At 42.9% G+C, this 19,806-nt stretch overlaps 2 protein-coding genes across 3 annotated transcripts in view; both read right to left on the minus strand.

Moving 5' to 3' along the window:
• Nucleotides 1-126, minus strand: part of CDK2AP1 (cyclin-dependent kinase 2 associated protein 1) — a 9,336-nt gene extending 9,210 nt beyond the window's left edge. The window contains exon 1 of the mRNA XM_012731228.1: nt 108-126. The gene's annotated coding sequence lies outside the window, so the exon portion shown is untranslated. The remainder of the gene's footprint in view (nt 1-107) is intronic.
• Nucleotides 127-12,748: 12,622 nt separating this feature from the next.
• SBNO1 (strawberry notch homolog 1 (Drosophila)) overlaps nt 12,749-19,806 on the minus strand; it is a 54,840-nt gene continuing 47,782 nt past the window's right edge. For both annotated transcript variants that reach the window (XM_012731042.1, XM_004690815.2), the window contains exons 29-32: nt 18,978-19,115; nt 18,294-18,370; nt 15,715-15,908; nt 12,749-14,274 (exon numbers count right to left, since the gene is read on the minus strand). In XM_012731042.1, the coding sequence (XP_012586496.1) occupies nt 14,132-14,274; nt 15,715-15,908; nt 18,294-18,370; nt 18,978-19,115 (552 nt within the window). In that variant the 3' untranslated portion in view covers nt 12,749-14,131. The remainder of the gene's footprint in view (nt 14,275-15,714; nt 15,909-18,293; nt 18,371-18,977; nt 19,116-19,806) is intronic.

Genomic DNA, 19,806 nt, shown 5'->3' on the forward strand with positions numbered 1-19,806 from the left:
CCTGGAGCTGCGTCCTTGGACCGCTGGGTTTTTCTTTCATCTCCAGTAAGGATTTCAGAATGACTTTTTTCCCCCCCTTGTCTGTGGGGGCAGGGATGGAAAATTACCTGGAGAAAATGGCGAGTGGTGTTTTTAAGCACGTAGATCATTCCAGACACCGGGGTCTGGCTCTTCCCCAGAATAAGAACGACCCATTGATTTCAAATAAATTTCATGTCCCTGTCTAGATTAAGTGGTTTTTAACCCTTTGGGGGCCCTCTCTAAGAGACTGACAGAAACCAGAGGCCTCCTCCCCCTGGGAAATGCATCCTCACCTCCACGCAATTTTGCTTCTGCACGCGTTGGAATATTTAAGGGGCACCTACTAAGTGCTGGCTGTCGTTCCATACTCTAAAGACACAAGAAAGAACTTGGCAAAGTTTTCACTCTCCTGGAGTTGACATTACCGTTTTTGTTTTTTTCTCCGACCCCACCCTGCCCCTCCTCAGAGATGATTGATCCGCCATCATCATAGGTATTTTAGATTAATGGCTAAGCTTTTGGAGGTGTTGTTTCTTAGATTTCTGCTTAAGTAGTAAAGCACGTCAAAATACACAAGAAACACAACCGTGTCTGGCGTTTTCCATGGCCCAGGTTTGCAGATATTTTTAACGGGTCATAGATCTTCAGACTCACTGGGGTCCAGAAGCCCAAAACCTCCCATCCAGGAAGAAGGGGATAAGCCCAGCCTTCCCCTCAATCTTCATGATCCCAGGGTCTTAGTCTACACCTCCTGTCACCAGCTCAGTGAGATTTCATTCCATGAATCAGCTAAGGTCAAGCTCTCCCCTCCTGCACCCAGAGGCCAGGTGCTTGGTCCAAAGACCTCACCAGTGTGTGTCCTTCTAAACTTTTTAGTAGTCATGCCTTAGAAAGTAAAGAAGTATGTGAAATTATTCTTAATGTTTGGCTTAATACCATAGAACAGTAAGATTTCAAGTTATAATGTGTAAAGAAATTAAGCTACTTTGCATTCTTTTTATCCTTGACATTCTTTTTACTCAAAACCAAACATGTGTTTTTACACTCCATGAGTCCTAATTCAGACCAGCCAGATTGTAAGAACCCAAGAGCCACAAAAGCTAGCAGAAACTACAGAAAGAGCACTCCTATGAGACACACCTCTGGGTCCTAATTCCGGCCCCACCAGCTACTACTTGACTGCTAGGCTTCTGTTTTCTTGGAGCTAGAATCCACACATCTGTAGCCTGCACTGTCCCTTTAGAAAACATTCTGAACTGTTGTTTCTCTATCATTGTCTTTTTAGTAGGATGTCCATCCCCTTACATTAAATCCTGATTATTATTGAAATTTTTTTCTCTTTTGTTTTTAATTGAGATATAATTCACTTATCATAAAAATCGTCTTTAAGTATTCAGTCATTGGAAGTACATTCCTGGGCCCTCCCCGATGGCGCAACCGGATTGGGACGCAGTACCTCTTTAGTGTGAGTTCCACCCCAGACCCACATGGGGCCCGCAGACCTCTCCTGACCCGCCCGCCCCCGCTGCTCCCCTCAGCAGTGTACTTCATCCATCTGCCTGTTCTGCTCCCTGCTCTGTCCTTAGTGAAGCCACTCACTTCCCCTGCACCTTTGACCTGTACCCAGTTCTGTCTGCATAAATAAATAAATCTTTAAAAAAATGTATATTCCTGCAGTTATGCAGTCATCACCTCTAATTCTAGAATGTTTCTTTTCTTTTCTTTTTTTTAAGATTTATTTATGCATGCATACAAGAGTTGGGGTATAGGCCAGAAAGGTGGTGAGAGGACTCATCACAGATTGGGGAGCAGAACAGGGAGATCCACTGAAGTGCACTGCGGAGAGGAGCAGCAAGCAGAACAGGAGAGGTCTGCTGTGCCATGTGGGGTCACCTCCATGGCAGGGGATTGAACTCTTGTGGCAGTGGCAGCAGACAGCTTTATAGTGCTATGCTTTAACCCCTTCACCACCAGGAGGACCCTGAAATGCTTTTCTTTTTCAAGACTCTTTTGATATTCTGAATTTTTTGCATTTATGTCTATATGAATTTTAGGCTCATTTGTCAATTTTTGCAGAAATAAAAAAGGCATTAGGGGTCTAGGGAGTATTGCTATCTTTAAAAAAAAATTTATTTCTTTATGCATACAGAACTGAAGTACAGGCCAGAGATGCAGGGGTTGAGAGAATTCACCAGAGACAAAGTGGGGAGCAGAACAGGTAGATTCACCAAAATACACTCCTGAGGGGAACAGCAGATGGGCCAGGAGAGATCTGCCAGTCCAAGTGGGTCAGCTCCCTGGTGGGGAATCAAACTTGTGCTACAGTGGCTTCGGAGAGCTTCATAGTGCTGTGTTTTAACTCATTGTCCCACCAGGGAAAGCCCAGCAAGTATTGTTATCTTAACTGCAGTATCAGCTCTTGCAATTCCTGTAGGTAGAATGTCTTCCCCTATGTGATTTACTTAATTTAAATGATGTTTTATCATTTTCCATATACCAGCCTTACTTACTCTTATTCCTATTTCATTTATTGTAAGTGAAATTGTTTTCTTAAGTTTTGAGTTGCTCCCTGTTAGATGTAGGCATACACACAGCCACTGCAGCAGGAGTTAGATCCCTGGCCAGGGAGGTGACCCACGGTGCAGCAGACCTCTCCTCTACACTCAGCAGTGTACTTTGGTCAATCCACATTATGCTCCACTTTCTCTAAGTTATCACCTGTATCCTTTTACTTCCCTGAATCCACTTATGAACTCTGATTGTTCTGTCTAGGAGTAGGGGAGGGCTCTTTAGAGTTTTTTTTAGATTTATTTATTTATGCATACAAGAACTGGGAGGCAGGCCAGAGGTGAGGTGTGGGATGAGAGGATTCACCAGAGACAGAGCAGGGAATAAAACAGGTAGATTGACTGAAATACACTGCTAAAGGGAACAGTGAGACAGGAGAGATCTGCTGCACCATGTGGTCACCTCCCTGGCCAGGGATTGAACTCATCATAGTGCTGAGTCTTAACCTGAATCAGGAGGGAAGCCCATAGAGTTTTCTTTATATAAGATCAAGTCATCTGCAAATGGAGTAAGTTTGACTTCTTCCTTTCCAGATGGTGTGCCTTTTATTTCTCCTTCTTGCTAGTGGCTCTGACTAGGTCCTCAAGGACAATGTTGGGCAGGAATGTTGAGAATGTGTATCCCCATCTTGTTCCCAAAAGAAGCTGAGGAAGTTTTTGTTCCTTCCCAGTTTTTTGAGTGTTTTTATCATGAAAAGTATTGGATTAAGGGGTCTCCTTGGTGGCTCACTGGATTAAAGTGCAGCACTGTGAAGCTACCCACAGCCACTGCAGCCGGAGCTAGATGCCTGGCCAGGGAGGTGACCCACATGTAGTAGTATAGTAGACCTCTCCTATCTCCCCACTGCTCCCCTCAGCAGTAGACTTTGGTCAATCCACCAATGGGTTGAAGCATAGCACTGCAGCATGAGTTTGACCAGGGAGGTGTCCCATATGGTGCAGACCTCTGCTGTCCAATCCTCTGCTCCTCTAAGCAGTGTATTTCAGTAGATCTGCCTGTTCTGCTCCCTACTTTGTCTTGGGTGAATCTTATCCTCTGCACCTCTGGTCTGCACACCAGTTCTTGTTTGTATGCATAAATATTTGGGAAAAAAGGAATAAAACTTTCCAAGAGGAAAGAAACATTCTCAGTGCAGTGTCTACGAAACTCACTCCAACAGGCACATTTTAAGAGACACTATAATGTCACTTTTTTAGTATTATTATAATGGGCTTTTCAGAATGGTTTGCCAGAGAGCACAGGGAGGAAGGCGAGATGGGGAAGCCCAGTAAAGGAGCTTGGCATGAGACAATGGCTTGCTATCCACCAAAACCCTAAGTTGTAAGGCCTCAAATGACCAGTTTAATCAGCCAGGCAGGTGAAAGAAGCATCAAAATCAGCCTTAAGAGTTAATGACTCCAAGATTTGTGTTGCAATGACAAAACCAGACTTTCAACTCTGAGGTTGGACACTAGTGGCCCCTGACTTGAAGTTTAATTACCTGTGGTTGATCTTGCGCTGAAATAGTACATAAATATTTTGTGTGAGAGGCCACAGTCAAGTAACTTTTATTACAGTTCATTGCCACGACTGCCCTGTTTTTAGCTCTTGTTGTCCATTTCTTGCTGAGTTCATTATCGATGAAGCATAGGTCATCATAGTTGTTGTCCATTTCTTGCTGAGTCCATTATTAATGAAGCATAGGTCATCATAGTTGTGTGCCCGGAAAGCAGTGCACCTCGGGGGGGCAATACTATCCTGACTTCAGGTAGCCCCTGGGGTCCTTGGAACATATTCCCCAGCAGATAAAGGGAGCCACTGTCTCTCCAAATGTACTCACCTTCAGTTATAGTTCTCCAGTTACTCAGGCTTTCTTCTAGACTAGGGGCCAGGGAGCTTTCCTGTCAGGGTAAGGACTACATACTTGAGGCTTTGAGGGCAGCAGTTTCACGCTCTGGCACTGAGGTGTTAGACAACACCTGACAGAGACATGACTGCGTTCCAATAAATATTTATGAGCTACGCTGAAGTCTGAATTCCTTGTAATTTTCACAGCATCTTTTTTTTTTGTTCAACTGTTTTTTCTTTTTAAAAAAGATTTATTTATGACACATACAAGAACTGGGGGGGGGGGGTGGGTCAGGCCAGAGGTGTGGTGGATGAGAGGATTTGCCAGAGATAAGAGTGGGAAACAAAACAGACCGATTGAAATACACTGCTGAGGGAAACAGCAGGGAGAGAGGAGAGGACTGCTGTGCCATGTGGGTCAGCTCCCTGGCGAGGATGAAACTTGTGCCACAGCTGCTAGAGATAGCTTCACAGTGCTGTGCTTTAGCCCACTGAGCCACCACGGAGGCCCCTTTGTTAAACTGTTTTAATGGAAAAGCTCTTCTTAGCTTGCAGTCACTCAAAATCAGGGGTTAATTGGAATTGATCCTTTGTTCACAGTTTGCCAGGATGTTCTAAACCACAAAAATGTTAAGTCCCATTCTCAATGGGTAGGCCACGGAAAATGAGACATGCAACCATTTGAGGGCCTACTAGACTTTGTTTTCATTATTAATATCTCTGGACAACATTCACACACACACACGTGTACATGCCAACTGTGGGAACAGAAAGATAAGAACCTAGGAGTGAATACAGAAGTTGATATTACCATGCAGCAATTTATTGTGACCCAGGACTGAAGGTGCAAGGTGGCAGCCAGGTGGCCCTCGCTTCTCCAACCTGTGGACATCTTCAAGAATACAACTTCCAGGCCCTTCCTGGTGGCACAATGGGTTAAAGCACAGTGCTAGGAAGCTATCTGCAGCCACTGTGGCACAAGTTCCATCCCTGGCCAGGGAGCTGACCCACATGGCTCAGCAGACCTCTCCTGACCTCCCTGCTGCTCCCCTCAGCAGTGTATTTTAGTCAATCTGCCTGTTCTGCTCCCCACTGTGTCTGGTGAATCTTCTTACAAACACCCTTGGGGTACCTCTGGCCTGTACCCCAGTTCTTATATGCATACATGAATATTTTTAAAAATACAACTTATAGGCCTCTCTGGTGGTGCAAGGGATTATAGTCTTGGCTCGGCTCTATCAAGCTATTACCAGCCACTGCAGCATGAGTTCTATCCCTGGCCAGGGAGCTGGCTCACATAGACAATCTTGTGTCTCCCTGCTGCTCCCTTCAGCAGTGGATTTTAGTAGATCCACCTGTTTTGCATCCTACTTTGGTGAATCCTCTTACCCCCTTGCACCTCTGGCCTATACCCCAATGCTTGTATGCATAAACAAATAAATCTTTTTTTAAAAAAAAAAATCTTGCCGGCCCTCCCTGGTGGCGCTGCAGGTTAAAGCACAGCACTAAGAAGCTAAAGCCGCTTCCTCATGAGTTCGATTCCCGCCTGCCCTGAAGGTGACCACATGGCGTGGCAGACCTTTCCTGACCCGCCCGCTGCTCCCCTCAGCAGTGTACTTCGTCCACCTGCCTGTTCTGTTCCCCACTCTGTCTCTGGTGAAGACTCTCACCGCCCCTGAGTCTCTGGCTTGTACCCCAGTTCTATATGCACAAATAAATCTTTAAAAAAAAAAAAAATCTTGCCGTTACAGGTCATTTCTTCCAAGTAACCATTTATCGTATTTTGGATGTCTAGGACAGGGAGAGTTCGAATACCAGTTATGTGAAAGTAACGCTTGCCCATTACAGAAGAAAAACAGTAAGAACTAGAGCATTTTTTGTGACTCTCAAACAGACCCTCAAATGCCAGAAGAGAGGACACTGAAGAAATCATGGAGTACAGGGTTGTGGGAGGACTGGGAGGCAGGCTGAGAGAAAATGCACCTGTTGACTTAAGTCCCACAGATGACCCTTTCCAAAGGTGAAACCAGGCTCCACAGACGACTCAGCACTCACCTGGCTATCTATCTACCACTGACTCCAGGTGGTAACTCTTCAATGATTTTCTGAAATAACCCATGTGGCTCCTGCTTCTCCTAACCCCGCCATCCATGTGACACCCAGAGTGGGCAGCTTTTGGAGGATGGAGCCAACTTGCTGAGAATCGGACTCTAAAAATAAGCAGTTTGCACATTTCTTTTAGTCTCCTTTCTCTCTATAAAGGCCTCCACAGATGGCTTCTTTACATCCTGCTCTCAAATGACTAGCTGATAAATATTCATACTTATGGAAATTGTATTGTACATTCTCCAACCCCAGCCAGTTAACATTAGTATTTTCCACTCGCTAGGGGTGGCGCCCCCTGTTCCTGAGCTTGTCCTCTGTGCACACACACACACACACGCACGCACGCACGCACGCACGCACGCTTTTTGCCTCTTTATGCCTAATTTGCTGGGGCAGTGGTTGTCAACCAGGGCTGGTAATTTGGTCCCAGGGGATCCTTTGGCACTATCTATAGACATTTTGGGTTATAGTAAGTTGTCTTTAGCGAGCTGAGGCCAGGGACGCTGCTCAACACCCCAAGAGATGTAGGTCGGCCCCCAGCCCCCCATCAGGGGCCTGGCCCACATTAAGGAGGAAAATTTTAAAAAATCTAAGTTTCCTTTTAGTCTTCAACTTTGAAATATTTTGAGATTTTAGCTAAAATGAAAAACTCTCATTCTTCAATTTATGCTCAATCTCACACATTTGACAAATTCCCCTAAACATTAACACCACCTGCAAATTTGACTGAAATCCCCTAAGCCATTTCAAGCTACTGTACAACTAAGGTATTCTCTGGCACTGAATTCCAGAGGCCCATCTAACCATCAAAAAATTCCACCCTGGCACTGCAGTGCTCCTTGCCCCCTATACCTTCTTCTCCAGCTTTCTAGGCCAGCAGCACCTACTTCTGGCCTGAGCCCTGCGGAGGGCCCTGTGGGCTCTGACCTCAGGTCTGGTGGTGCCTCGGTGGACACCCTGGGACATTGGTTCTCATGTACCCTCCAGGACAAAGTAGGCTGTTCACATCCTTTCTGGGGTGTCTTCTGTTCCTTTTCTCTGGCTTCCCAAGTCCAGGCAAGACACTGACTGGACATCTTGGTTTAGTGGTCAGCTGTCTGGGGTTCTCTTCACTCCTGGGACCACCAAAATCCTGACCTGCATCTTGTTTTCTGACACCAGCACCAATGCTGTGAGGACTCAGGCTGGGGTGCATGGCCATGGCCAGCACAGCAGCACTCACTGGCTGCATACCAAGGAACCTCCTATTAACAAGGGCACCAATTTTGTGAGAATCAGAAACCTCAGAGGCCTTTCAGAGTTTACAAGTCAACTGAGAACTAGAGGCAGCGTGAGGACTGTGGAAATACCGAACGCACTCAGCAGCGCCTGGCATGGTCCCTGGCAGTTGTCTACATTTGTTTCTGCTTTGTTTTTTCATAAACAGAGCTCAAATCTTGGACTCACAGATTGGATGGTTGCTCAACACCAGGGACGGACTTTCCAGTAACCACACGGCAGAGCACACTCTGCTCTGAAGAGTGCTGGGCTCTCTTCTACTACCAGCCTGAGGAGTCTTCTAGAATTCATTTTAGACACAACACCAACAAATGCAAGCCCCCCCCCCCGTGGGGAAAAGCACCCCAGGGGAGCAAGGTGGCACTATGAACATTCTCACAAGGCGCTCAGAACTCAGACAAAACACACGGAGAAGCAGCATCTTAGCCAGTTTAATTTATTTAAGAATTTTACAAAAAAAAGAAAAAACAAAAACAGAACAGAAAGACAAAAACACAGCGACCAAAAAACTAAATACAGAATTTTTAAGCTTTACGGCTGATAGTTTGTACTTGTATGGGTAAACTTCAACAAAGGCGGCTGAAACATTTTTATTGCATGAGACCCAATTTTTTTAAAGTCACATATCAAAATGCTAGAACAGTGGTTTCTGGACAGTTGGCACTGCACTCCCAGGACGGGAAGGGAGCAGCACAGCAGTGTCAGAACAGTGTGTGGCTTGAATGCGGACACAGTCACAAAAGAGGAGCATTATAAAAAGGGAGAGGAAAACAAGAGAAGCAGTCTAAACCAACAGTTTACATCCACCTTTTTTCAAATTGTCTTTGGATTCCATCACGCGTTGTCTCAAGATGCACCGGGTGGGTTAGCAAGGAGGTATGTCTACGCCTATGTATAAAAGTGGCCTTTGCTCAGCAGAGGTAGAACCTGGCAAATTTTATTGCAGAGATACAGCACACCTCTCCCACCTCTCATGGCTGATGGTAGATACAAGTGGTTATTGAGAAAGAGTATCAGTAGTTTGCAAATTCAGTATAAACCATTAACAGGGTGACCATTTCTGATAGCAGTGAGACCACAATGGGCTTTGTTTAAAACAAACAAACGAACAAACAAACAAACAAAAAACTCTCTGCCCCAGAAAGTGGAAGTCAGAAAGGAGACTCAAGCTTCTTTACCCTCTTCAGTGCCACAAATACTGTCACAGCGAGAGAGGCCCGAGGACAGGGAGGCAGAGGGGCCGGGGGAGCTCTAAGGGGCCAGGACCAGCAGTAGTGGTCCCAGGCTCTCGGGCCCTTGTACATTACAGATCAACTTCCGAAGACATGAAATGGGGACAACAGCCAAGTTCAACACTAGTAAGTGAAACATGGATGTGGGTGAAAGGCCCAAGAAATGCTCAGGGCAATCTTTCCTGAAAGCTATGGAGAAACATTTTCTCAAAGGTGCAGAATCTGCTTTGGCTGGCCTCCGGGGCATCTATCACCACCACTCCTGGGAATGGCCCAGGGTCCTTGCCGCCAGCAGCTCCAGGGGCTATAGTCACATAGCCCAGCTCAGCTCCCGCATTTGGGAGCACCCTGAACAGCGGCGTTAAGTGAGGCTGGGGTGTTACTGGCCAGCACTCTGACTGCAGACCACCTGTGGCACAGAACTCATGCACAACCCCATGGCTTGGAGAAGTTGCACGGGCATGTCGCTGCAGTACAGTGCTCCTCCCATTCTTAACCTGCTTGTGGCTATGAACACTGGGGTGGGCCAGGCCTGCCCTCTGCCCACTCTAAAGAAGCTTAAAGGTGAGGACAGCAATTACCTAGCTCACAAACAATGAAAGTTTTAAATATTCTTTGCAGGTGGACATAGAGGCCCAGCATCTCCTGCTGTATCAGCAGCAGGCCTGGAATCACTTGCAGACCTGCAAGATTTCCACCTGTGCTGGAAAATCAGATGAAGGACTTAGTGCAGGCCTGAAAGACAGCCAGGGTAGGAGCAAGTCAGGTTTACTTATGACTAAGGCTGATCCCAAATGCACTGAAGAAGTTAAAAGGAGCTTACAGAAGTCTTGGGAAGAAAAAAATTATGTGGAAACATCAGGCTCACTATAGCTCCCTAAGAGCAACAGAAATGAGCCTACCATAGAACAACAGCGTCAGAAATTGCACTCAAGTACATTCCCCCAATACAACGCATTGCACACATTAAAAATGGTAATAAAAAGGCAAAACACAATCAGGCATGTTGAAAAAACATTAACACAAAACATAGGAATTCAACAGTAAAGATGCAAAGTGGAATTCTAAAATAGCTGAACAAATTCAACTAAGAAAATTTCCCATTATTTTCTACATTAAAAAAAAAAATGTCCCTATGGGAAGTCAAGGAAAGAATAAATAGGATCAGAGGGAAGAGAGATAGGGGAAAAAGTGGGCAGGTACCAATTTACAAGAAATATTTACATTCAGAATTCAAAAGAACACATTTCTATATATACACATTTATGTACACATATAGGTACAGCATAAAATTAGAAAGTGGATATTGGATTTCACCTCAAGTACTCAAAACCTGACTAGCTAGCTTGAGTTGCAGGTATCTAGATGTGTTTCCTTCACTTACACGCTTATGAGACACAGTATCTGTATCAGACAACTGGCATCCAATGAGGATTCTACAAATGGTGTCTGCTCTTAGCTATCGCCACAACACAGACAACTTGTGTGGCCCAGCAGCCAAGTGTGCACGTGTGCGTGCAAGGGTGCAGTGCTCACTGGGAGACTACAGGCCCGGGGGGGTGGGGGGGGGGTGGACAAATGCCCATCAGCCCAGTGGTCACAGTTGCCACTGGAATATCTGATCTAACCAAACTTCCACCTGTTCACTGCATCCCAGCTCAGATAATGCTTTAAAAGTAAGAATATTAGGATAGGGACTGTCCTCATAGTATTTTATCAAGGAGAGACCCCCTTCCAAAAAAAGACCCTGGGGAGAAAATTTTTTCCTTGGCTCCCACTTTCATAAAATCAGATCCATCAAGCATGTGTGATCACTGTTCCCTCCCTCAGTTAACCTGGAGGGGGTTCAGCTTGCGAACGTGAATGTCCTGGTAGCCTGTCTTGACTAAGAAGTTGTTCCCATAACATCACATGGAGAGAGCACAGGCCTGTCCCAGGGACTACCGTGAGAAAACTGTGCCTCTAAAATACTATGTTCCCTGGAGTTTTGACCCTTATTTATAGATGAAGCACAGTAAAACTACATGTTTATTTAATGTTGCAACTCAAAGAAAGGTTTCAGAAGTGCTAATTACTGGGTTGGAATAAATATATATACACACTACCACAATGCTTTGGACGAAAGTTCTTTCTAGTTATGTACAGATGTAAATACATTTAAGAATGTATCTGCAATTAAGCAGCAAAATAGGAAAAATGCTTAAGATACTTCCTTTTTGATCAAATTGTGTTAAAAAGAAAAGAAAGTATTTTGCAAAAATTTTTAGGAATTCACATTATTGATACACATCTGGATAATCCCTCTAAACTGCAGCTAAAGACCTGTGATAAAAAGGTTGCTAAACTGGGGAACACTATTTGCCCCAAGAGATACTTTCTGAGCAGCTCTGGACTTGGGAAGTGTTTTTCAGTACGGATGACACTGTAAACTCTGAAAACACTAACAAGATTTACAATCAAGTCTTTGTGCTCAGAGCTATATTGCTAAAAAGGGAGAAAAGGCATTGACCACAGAGGCCAAATGGACTTGCATCGGATTCAACAAGGCCCCCTGGTTCAGACATGGCACTCAGATCCTGACGTACGTGAACCTGTTTTAAAGTAATGAGCTGTTGTTAAGACTTGATTTTTGACAGAGGAGACCTTGGAGTACTTATTTTCCCATTCTGGCCAACTTGAACTTGCTGACTTGGGTAAGGGCACAGTGTAAAGGTCATAAGCTCACCTCTGGAGAGACGGGGACAGATGTGGGCATGCAGCACCTCAGCTCCTTGTCCATTTACACTGGCTGTCTTTTGAAGGTCTACTTTGAGAGCTTTTAGAGGCCTTACTTAGGGACCTTATTTAAAAAAAATCAAAACAAAGCTGTTGCACAAAGAACAGAACACACATATGCCCCCTTGAATCAAGGTAACTATTCCAAGAGCCAACACTGTATCATGAATTATGGGGGTTGAATATTTGCACACTCAATAATCCACATACTGGTGCTGCTTGGAATAAAAAAAAAATCTTAGCAGCTAAAAATGATATACCCCCGCACACAAAAAAGGGAGTTGAGTCAACAGCCTTGAGAGTCTTTCTTCCCCAAAGCCCTGGAGAGAGCAGGTCTCTCCCCTCAGCTCTGCTACACCTCAGAAAACTGATGGAGGTTACTGGGCTGCCGTTTTTAAAAACTAAGAACTAACTGGGAAATGTCACTGAAGTGGGACAATTCTGCTCTTGGAACTGAACTGCAGTTGGGTTTGGGTGCTCTACCAGGGGACACTCACATAGTCACTGCCTGAGATAGAAGGGCTACACTGAGGATAAAAGTTGCATCCACTGGGCAAGGTATGTCAAAAAGCAGAAAAGTATACTCAGCTTGTTCTCTTAGGCATCAAGAATAAGTAAACCCAAAGAAAACTTATGGTAGACTTGACATAACCAAATACAGGATAAAAGAAACACAAAGATGAAAGTCTTTCTAGCTTTTCATCCCTTACATAGGGCTCACCTGACACTGTGAAAAATTATCGACAAAGGAAAACAATTTAACTTGAGAAACATTCAAAAGTATTATAATTTGACCCCTTCCTTACCACCCTCTCCATTTTGAGGGATAGGTTTTAAGTCAAAACACGGCTACCTGGAACGCTGCACATGCAATTTTGGGAGGATCCCATCACAGACTACTTCTGAAGGTGGTGAGGGCCTAAACAAGAGTCCACTTCTTGTTAGAATAATAACTTTTTATTTGACATCTACAAGACTGTGGTATCTTGCAGCTTTTGACTGGGTTTATACAATCTCAATTTTTCAATAGTGCAACCTGTGCAAGCAAAAAAAAAAAAAGAAAAAGAAAAAAGAAAGGAAAGAAACAGTAAAAGGAAACAAAAATACCAACTGTCCCCTCACTTGTTTTTATAGACATCTATTAAAGGCGAAACAAAACTTATCCATATTATAGATAAGTGTCTATTCACATTTGTACATTACCATTTTAAACAACTTGAGATAAACTCTACAAAGTCCAACAACACATTAAACAATATTCAAGTTACTGGGTAACAACAATGACAACAAAAAAACATACAGCAGAAGCCTCAAGTGTTTCCTCATTGTCTAGTTTACAACTCAAGTAAGGTTTTGTTTTAATAAACGACAAAGCAAATTAAGAAAATGAAGTAAAAAGCGATTGTTTGCAAGATGGAAGCCAATTTGTATTTCTAAAATTATCGTTAAGTTAAGGAAATTGTAATTTTAAGAAAAGCAGGCTTGTAGCCATTTTTGCAGCACACATTAGGAATACTATTAATACAGTAAAATTAACTGTAAGAGTTTTATCACAAAAAATGTATGTACTCATTACTTTGACCGGAAACCTGGGCAGGGAGAGTGGAAGTGGCCGGAAGGGAAGGGATTGGAGGGGCTGGAAGCAACGCCCAGGTATAAACACTATAAAAATGTAATAACCAATGCTGTACATCTACAAACATTTCTCCCCATTACTTGACTTGTGTTAATCTTGTTTACGCATGCTTTCAAAGACATGCACTGTCAGAACAAAAACTAGAAAAGAATCTGAATGCATGATATGCAACCTTTCATTTCATGCTTTAATAAAACTATTGTATAATTAAGTCGGAAAAATAAACCGATATATATTCTCTATACTTACAGACTCAAAACACATGCATCTGGGGACGATGCCACAGCAATGGCATGAATGAACTGCATTAACCCTGAGCACTGTATGATGTAAAAGTAAAGCCAGTTTGGGAAGTTCCAAGCATTTTTAAACCAATTGTGGTTTGTAGCCTTTAACAAACTCACAGACACTGACACACGCACACGTACACACCCCTCTGCTCACCCAAAGTAAAAGCGTGTGGGAAGTACCATGGGAAAAGCAAAGGAAAGACATTTGCACCACCATCGGCACTGCTGACTTTCAGTTCTGCTGTCTAATCCAGGTTTGTCCTCATACCTCCAAAAATTAACTAGAGAGAGCACAACTGAAAGAAGAATTATAATTCTTTGGAAACTGTCCCTGATTTTTATGCAAATGAATGCTTCAACTGCATTTCTGATCCATCCGTGCAGAGACCTGCCTGTCCTTATGCGTTGCTCAAGTTGGCGATGCTCTGTGGGTGGCGCTGTTGCCAGAGCTGCTTCTGCTGGACAGCAAGTTGCTGAGACTGGTCCGAAGTTGACAGGAGATTTACAAGAGGAGACACACAATTTGCTGGAATGATCAAACCTGCAATTAGAAACAAAAATTTAGAAAACCCTTATCTAAGTAAGACCACACTATATTTTACAGCTTCGCAGAAAATTTCCAATGAAGCGTACTGAATATTACATGCAATGAAAAGTTTTTATTAGGCAAAAACTAAACAAATAATAACTGAGATGACCGGTCACTTGTGAGTGACCCTAAAGGCCTAAACATATGGCTGTAACTATGTAACACATCTGTAAGAGAAACAGAAATACAGCACCTTTGTAGCTACTACCTTTGTTGGTCCACAAATTAATGAAACATCATCTTTTCTGGCATGTATTAATGTGCCACAAAGACTATAGAATAGTATTGCAAATCCAAATTCCTAACCAAATAGGTACTTCTCAGTGGCACAGTGTAGATGCTAGCAAACTGGAGCGCATGCTCCCTGGATAAGGCAACTTGAACACCCCAACCTCCACTCCAAGTGAGGCTGAATGTTCCATATGAGCTGCTATATGTGTTATTTTCTTTAAAAAAAAAAAAAAAAAAGCTAGGCTTTTGTAAAGCGAACTGCCTTTTCTTTTCTTTTTAAAGATTTATTTATTTATGCATAGAAAATTGGGGTACAGGCCAGCGAACTGGGGTACAGGCCAGAAGTGCAGAGGCAGTGAGAGGATTCACCAAAGTGGGAAGCAGAACAGGCAGATCGATGAAGTACACTGCTGAGGGGAGGAAGAAAGGAGAGGTCTATTATGCCATGTGGGTCACCTCCCTCGCCGGGATTGAAATTGTGGTTGAAGTGGCTGTGGCTAGCTTCATAGTGCTGTGCTTTTTTAACTTGCTGTGCAACCAGAGAGGGCAAAGCTGATTTTTAAATGTTGTTCAATTAAAGTAAAAACTCACCACCCAAAATATTTGAGGTTCAAAAATATGTTCCTGTACAAATTTTAGCCCAAAGCTGCTAATCTGCAGCCCATGACTGAGAGAGGCTGCTGCAAATGAGACCAAGACAAAGCTACGGCCAGGGCAATGGCAAGGAGACTCCTGGGAAGCCTGTCACTGAGTGAATGGTGGCAACAGACAGCTCACTTGGCGCCTGCTCCATGTGACTCCAGTTCATCCTCAGCACAGTGGCTAGTCCCACAGTCCCAATCTGTATATGAAGAATAGGAAATGGTAGACTTCAAGAAAGTGGGCAAGAGACTGAGAATAACCTTCATAGTAAGGAGCCTGCATAGGAAGGGGCAACAGTGAGGTGGGGGGGAGCAAAGGCAGCCAAAAGCAGCAACACTGTATCAGCACTCCAACCAGAATGAATAATATCCAAAGACTTCTGCTCAGTTTTGTTAGGAGCACATAGGTACTCTAACCCACTACTGGAACAGAAGCTATGATTTTAAGGTATTAGAAGCAAAGAAAAGAATTTCACCCCAAAGCTCAAGCAATAAAAGACACCCTGAAAAAGAAACTCACCGACAATCCGTTGTCCATCCTCTGTTCTTAGCCGAACTATTTGCATTTTCACGTTTGTGCCACTGACAGATGCTAGAACACCTTCAACTTTTGTCCAGACACTCAGTACTGAGCCACACAATACATAATACGTGCGGCACCGAAGACCTATTTCACACACTAATCCCAAGCTTGCCTTTTTGCAATTGCCACGCCTAGTAAAAAGGGGAAAAGAGGAAGAAGATGTAAATACACCAAACACGGCATTTTATAAGAGGCTTACAAGGCCCAACTAAATTTCAAATAGAAAACATTCCAAAATCATGTGCTTTAACTGACAGTTTCTGAGATGACAATTCTTTCAGATGCTTTGGGTTATCCTTTCTAATGTAAGGTCATTATGGATTTTTAAAACTATAATTACTTCTGGGGTCTGAGTTTCCTATAAAAAAGGGCAGCTATAAATAATGGTTTTGATACTCATTTAAGCATTCAATTTAAGACACACCAGTTTTTACTGTACAGATGCTACCTTAAAATAACCCTGCCACTTATTTCTGTACTACCTACCAACATTACTCTAAATTTTATAAGTGGAAAAAGCATCTGCAAATAAACAAAAAATAAAGCTGTGTTTAATTTAAAAAAAAAAAAAAAAGCTATTTTTTATGCATACACATATGGCCTAGGTATAGGCCAGAGGTTGTGGGGCAGGTGTGTGTGTGTGTGCGTTGTGTGCACGGGTGTGAAATCCCCAGAGACAGTATGGGAAGCAGAATAGGCAGATCAACTAAAATCCACTGATGAGAGCAGTGGGCAAGACAGGATAGAACTATTGTTCCATGTGGGCTAATCCTTCAGCTGGGGATCAAACTCATGTTGTTAGCAACAGCTAGATAGTGACCAGACTTTAACCCCTGTGCCACCAGGGAGGCCCTGTACATCAGTTTTTAAAAACTGTGACGAGGCTCTCTGGTGAAGCAGCAGGTTAAAGTGCAGCACTTCAAGCTAGCTGCAGCTGCTTCAGTGCAAGTTCAACCCCCTGCCTCAGAGGTGATCCACATGGCACAGCAGACCTCTCCTGTCTTGCCCGCTGCTCCTCTCAGTAGTGTACTTCTTCAATCTGTCTATTCTGCTTTCTACTCTGTCTCTGGTGAACCCTTTCACTGCCCCTGCTCCTCTGCCTGTACCCCAGTTGTATGCATAAATAAATCAATCTTAAAAAAAAAATCACTTAAGTTTACATATATAAAGCACTCAAATTCATACACATTACTTTTCTTGTTAAAACTCAAAGCAAATGTGTCAGAGAAGGCATGTAGGGCTAATTAAATTAAACTAAAACAATTTATCTTCTGCCAAAAAATTACCTTAACAATTTCTTTCTAAATTAATTCAGGGGCCTTCCTAGTAGCATAAGGGTTAAGTTTCAGTATTATCACCCCTGGTTTCTGGGTTCAACCCATGGTACATCAGACCTCTCCTATCTTGCCAGCTGCTCCCCGTTAGCAGTGTATTTCAGTAGGTCTGCCTCCCCACTATGTCTCTGTTAGATTGTTTTACCTCCTGCACCTCTGACCTATATCCCAATTCCTGTATGCAAATATAAATGTTTAAAAAAAATTAATTTCTAACAGCACCAATTTATTCTCAAAATAAAAAGTCACTACTCACATTAAAGGAAATTTATCTGCTTATACAATGAGTCTAAAAAAATATAGCTAAAATTTACCTCTATCCTATATCCTTTTTCATGAAGCAAGCCAGCTATTTAATGGCTAACTACTCAATGGGTGAGAAAACACTGGGTAGTAGAGATGTGCAGTGATATTAAAATGCCATGAACAAGGAAAAAAAAAAGCTATGGACAAGGTCCTGAAATGAACATCATACCAGGTAGGATCAGCTCTTGGGTTCAAGAGCAGAAAGTCTTTCTGGTGCTATGAGTGACCTGAAGTAGCTCTCAAGTCTTAAGAATAAAACTGACTTAGGGGCCTTCCCTGTGGTACAACAGGTTAAAGTGCAGCACTGTGAAGCTAGCTACAGCCACTTCAGTTTGAGTTTGATCCCTGGCCAGAGAGGTGACCCACATGGGATGGCAGACCTCTCCTGCCTCGCCTGTTGCTCCCCTCAGCAGTAGACTTTGTTGAACTGCCTTTTCTGCTCCTTACTCTGTCTCTGGTAAAACCACTCACTTTGCCCCTGCACCTGTGGCCTGTACCCCAGTTTGTATGTACAAATAAATCTTTAAAAAAGAAAGAATAAAACTGACTTGTGACACCTGCAAAGCTTTATTATAAAAGGAAAAAATGGGGAAGGGAAGGCAGGAGAAACAGTAAGTCTTGACACTAGAATGACAGTGCAGGCTTTGCTGCCAGGTAACAGGCAACAAAGAGCAATCGTGAAAAGCAGGGAGGCCTGCAAACTGTGTGAGGGTCCACAGATGTTCAATAACCACTTCTGAAGCAGCAGACAGCATGGAATAACAGCAGACCTATCTGGGTGTACTTCTAGGATAGTGAATTAAATACTCAAGACAGATTTAAATCAAAGCTTTGATTTCACTCAGAAACCACAGAGAAAAACTTGAAAATACTAACCAATAAGCGTGAGTACAAGTATCTGCAGATGAATTATACTGATCTAACCAGTGGACCAGGGCGTCATCTGAAACAACCTGTGAAAATAAGACAAAAATTCCACTGAAACAGTATGACTTTGTTACCTAATGGTCTCTAAAACCAACTGTTATCGATAGCGAAAACTGGCCCACACCACTGCCAGCATTTGATGCTATTCAAAAAGCCGCCTGAGGACTCCTCCAAAGCAATAAGCTTTTTAAATAGGAAGTTTAGTAAGAACTGTTACCAAGTTTAATCAGAACTGTTATATGATGAAATAGCCACAATAATAAAATAACAGCAATGCTAGGAAAAATGCATTTTTAACTACTTTTCTATTGCAAATAAACAGTTCATAGTTGATAGGAGTTTCAGTAACACATTCCTTTTATTTAAAAACTTCTCATTTTCATAGTTAGCACTGAAAACTTCTTTTCTGACAACAAAGCTGTTTAGAATAACTGTACATTTCCAAACTGAAAACATTAATCAAGAGATGTTTTGTAACAAAACTTACAACTTCAGTAAGTCCTTCTGAAAATGACTTCCTAGCAACTAAACAGAACAAACTAATAAAAGTAACTTTACATGACTATAAAGTTCTCCTAAATAGTTTCAATAAGTTGCTATAAAACAAGTAATAATGTACAGATGCAAATGTACCTTCTTATATTTCTTTTTTAGATCAGCATAAATTTCTAACTTGAGCTGTTTCCCAGTATTTGGTCTATAAACTAAGAAAAGCTTCTTTTTAGGGTTCACTTCTTTAACTAAGATCGCAGTTTTCTTGTTGTTCCTTATCTAGGAAAGAAAAAAAAAGTGAGAAAATACAGAGATTTGATACTGTGAACTTAGAATGTTTGCTTTACCGTCAAATCCACAAATAACAGTTGAAAGATTATAGTGCCAAACAAAACTGAAGGTCTCACCAAAATATTCAAAAGATTATCTTTAATAAGATCAAAAGCACAAGTGTTCAGAAGAGAATTTTGCTTGTTGTGGTCAAGCAAAGCTCAAAGGCCTTACAGAGAGAAGGGCTTAAATTTTTTTTTAAGATTTATTAATTTATGCATACAAAACTGAGTGCACAGGCCAGAGTATGCAGAGGCGGTGAGAGGATTCACTAGAGACAGAGTGGAAGCAGAACAGGCAGACCAACAAAAGCACACTGCTGAGGGGAGCAGCGGGCGGGTAAGGAGAGGTCTGCCATGCCATGTGGATCACCTCCAAGACGGGGTTGAACTTGCACTGAAGTGGCTGTGGATCACCTGCGCTGCTGAGTTTTAACCCACTGTGCTACCAGGGAGGGCTGGGAGTAAGTAATCTTGACAGTGGGCACAAAAGATCTTCACAAAGAAATTAATTTACATTTAAAGTCTATTATAATAAATGTCATTAAAAAAGCAATTTTTCTGGCCCTCCCTGGTGGCGCAGCGGGTTAAAGCACAGCACTGAGAATCTGAAGCCACTTCCGCATGAGTTCGATTCCCGC

This window comes from Condylura cristata, unplaced genomic scaffold (assembly GCF_000260355.1).
Source record: "Condylura cristata isolate star-nosed mole 26May11 unplaced genomic scaffold, ConCri1.0 scaffold00029, whole genome shotgun sequence".
Taxonomy (NCBI): Eukaryota; Metazoa; Chordata; class Mammalia; order Eulipotyphla; family Talpidae; genus Condylura; species Condylura cristata.